This window comes from Otolemur garnettii, unplaced genomic scaffold, assembly GCF_000181295.1.
Source record: "Otolemur garnettii isolate 467f Iridium unplaced genomic scaffold, OtoGar3 scaffold00074, whole genome shotgun sequence".
NCBI classification, from domain to species: Eukaryota; Metazoa; Chordata; class Mammalia; order Primates; family Galagidae; genus Otolemur; species Otolemur garnettii.
This window is the reverse complement of record NW_003852469.1, coordinates 2,368,244-2,369,943: the sequence shown is the minus strand read 5'-3', so window position 1 is coordinate 2,369,943 and position 1,700 is coordinate 2,368,244. Positions and strand designations below refer to the sequence as shown.

General features: G+C 37.2%; 1 protein-coding gene across 1 annotated transcript in view; it reads left to right on the top strand.

Moving 5' to 3' along the window:
• The window catches only part of FZD3 (frizzled class receptor 3), a 55,892-nt gene that overhangs the window by 41,889 nt on the left and 12,303 nt on the right, over positions 1 to 1,700 (top strand). Inside the window, exon 5 of the mRNA XM_012807700.2 lies at positions 1,408 to 1,556. Coding sequence (XP_012663154.1) covers positions 1,408 to 1,556 — 149 coding nt within the window. The remainder of the gene's footprint in view (positions 1 to 1,407; positions 1,557 to 1,700) is intronic.

Here is a 1,700-nt window from a genome sequence, read left to right as displayed (position 1 = left end):
GAGCCAATGACAGCTTTTTAAATGGGATTTCTAGAAATATAATTTATGAAATTTAGTTATGATTGATTGAAATATAAAACAGGGTGCCCCACAGTGGCTCCTTGCTTGTAATCCCAGCACTTTGTGAGGCCAAGGCGAGAAGATCACTTAAGGCCAGGAGTTCAAGGCTGCAGTGAACTGATTGTGCCCCTGCACACCAGCCTGGGCTACTAAGGAAGACCCTGTCTCTTAAAAAAAGAGAGAGAGAATATAAAAACAGATTAGACAGCATTAGGAGTATAGTCGGAATCTGAAGAGGGAATTGCGAGGATGTGGGAGAAAGGGTATTTAAAGATGTAAAACAGCTGCGAATTTTCTAAAACTGCTATAACATAAGTCAGTAAAGGACATCTGTATACACCTAGGAAGATAAAAATAAATCCATACTTGGTGTAACTGCAGAATGCCAAAGACAAAAAAAAATAAATCTTGGGAAGAGTGTCACAGAGAAAAGACAGATCCACCTAAAAACACAAAAACAAAAAAACCCGAAACCAACAATTAGAATGACAGCAGACTTCTCAACAACAATGAAATCCAGAAGACCCTGGGTAATAGTCATATCTTTAAAATGTTGAAAGAAAATAACTTTTCCACTAGAATTTTATGCCTTGTGAAACAGTCAAGGCAGGTGTGTGGATGTACTGTTAGAGCCCATGGACTGCTGCTCAGCTGTAGAGCATGGTCAGCTCACAGCCTCAGCTGCAGAGCTGCCTGACCTTAGGGAATGCCCTTTCTGGGGCAGCCTTCATCCAGCAGTTGTTCAGTGGACTAAAAAGTCATGGCCATTTTTGCTTGATGTGGGACATTCTGAAGGTCATTTGCTCCAGAGCTCCACACCAGTTTGGTAAAGACTTTTCTGATCCTATGTGTCAGCTCTTACTGTCTCTTTCCTTCACAGATACTGTTACCTGATAAATATCTAGCTTGGAACAGCCAGGAGGGTAAATGAGAAATAGGTAGAAGGAAGGGCATATTAAAGATAAGAACAGAATTAAAAACACAATATGGAAAAGATTAATATTTTCTTAATTATGAAATTGGCCAAGAAGGCTATGGGTATTATTTGAACCTGTATTCCTATCAGTGATTCATTTTCCAAGTTAGCAATCTTTTCCTTTAAATGATGGCTAATATCAGCCAATAAGCAAAATACAGGGCTTGATGTATTGACTACAAATTAACTGTCAAGTCTTCAGGAGTGCATTGTTTCCATATAATAAGAAATTTATCTATAGAACCTTATACATGAAAACATCAAATCTGTATATTTCACTGTTGCTTATTTTATTTAAAAGATTTTTCAGTGTCTTTTAATGGAAAAGTTTTTTAAATATACTGAAGATGTTTTTCTTTCCTTGTTTGTAGGTTACTCAAATGAGTCGTCCAGACCTGATTCTCTTTCTGATGAAATACCTGATGGCTCTCATTGTTGGTATTCCTTCCATTTTTTGGGTTGGAAGCAAAAAGACATGCTTTGAATGGGCTAGTTTTTTTCATGGTCGTAGGAAGAAAGAGTAAGTTGATATAATTATCATGATACTCACAAATCTAATATAAGTTTTTAATGTTGCTTTTGTTAAAGTTGGATTTGGAGAGGTATTCAAATGAGATTGTGACCTTGTCGACAGCCTTCAGTTATGATTGGCACAGCAGCATGT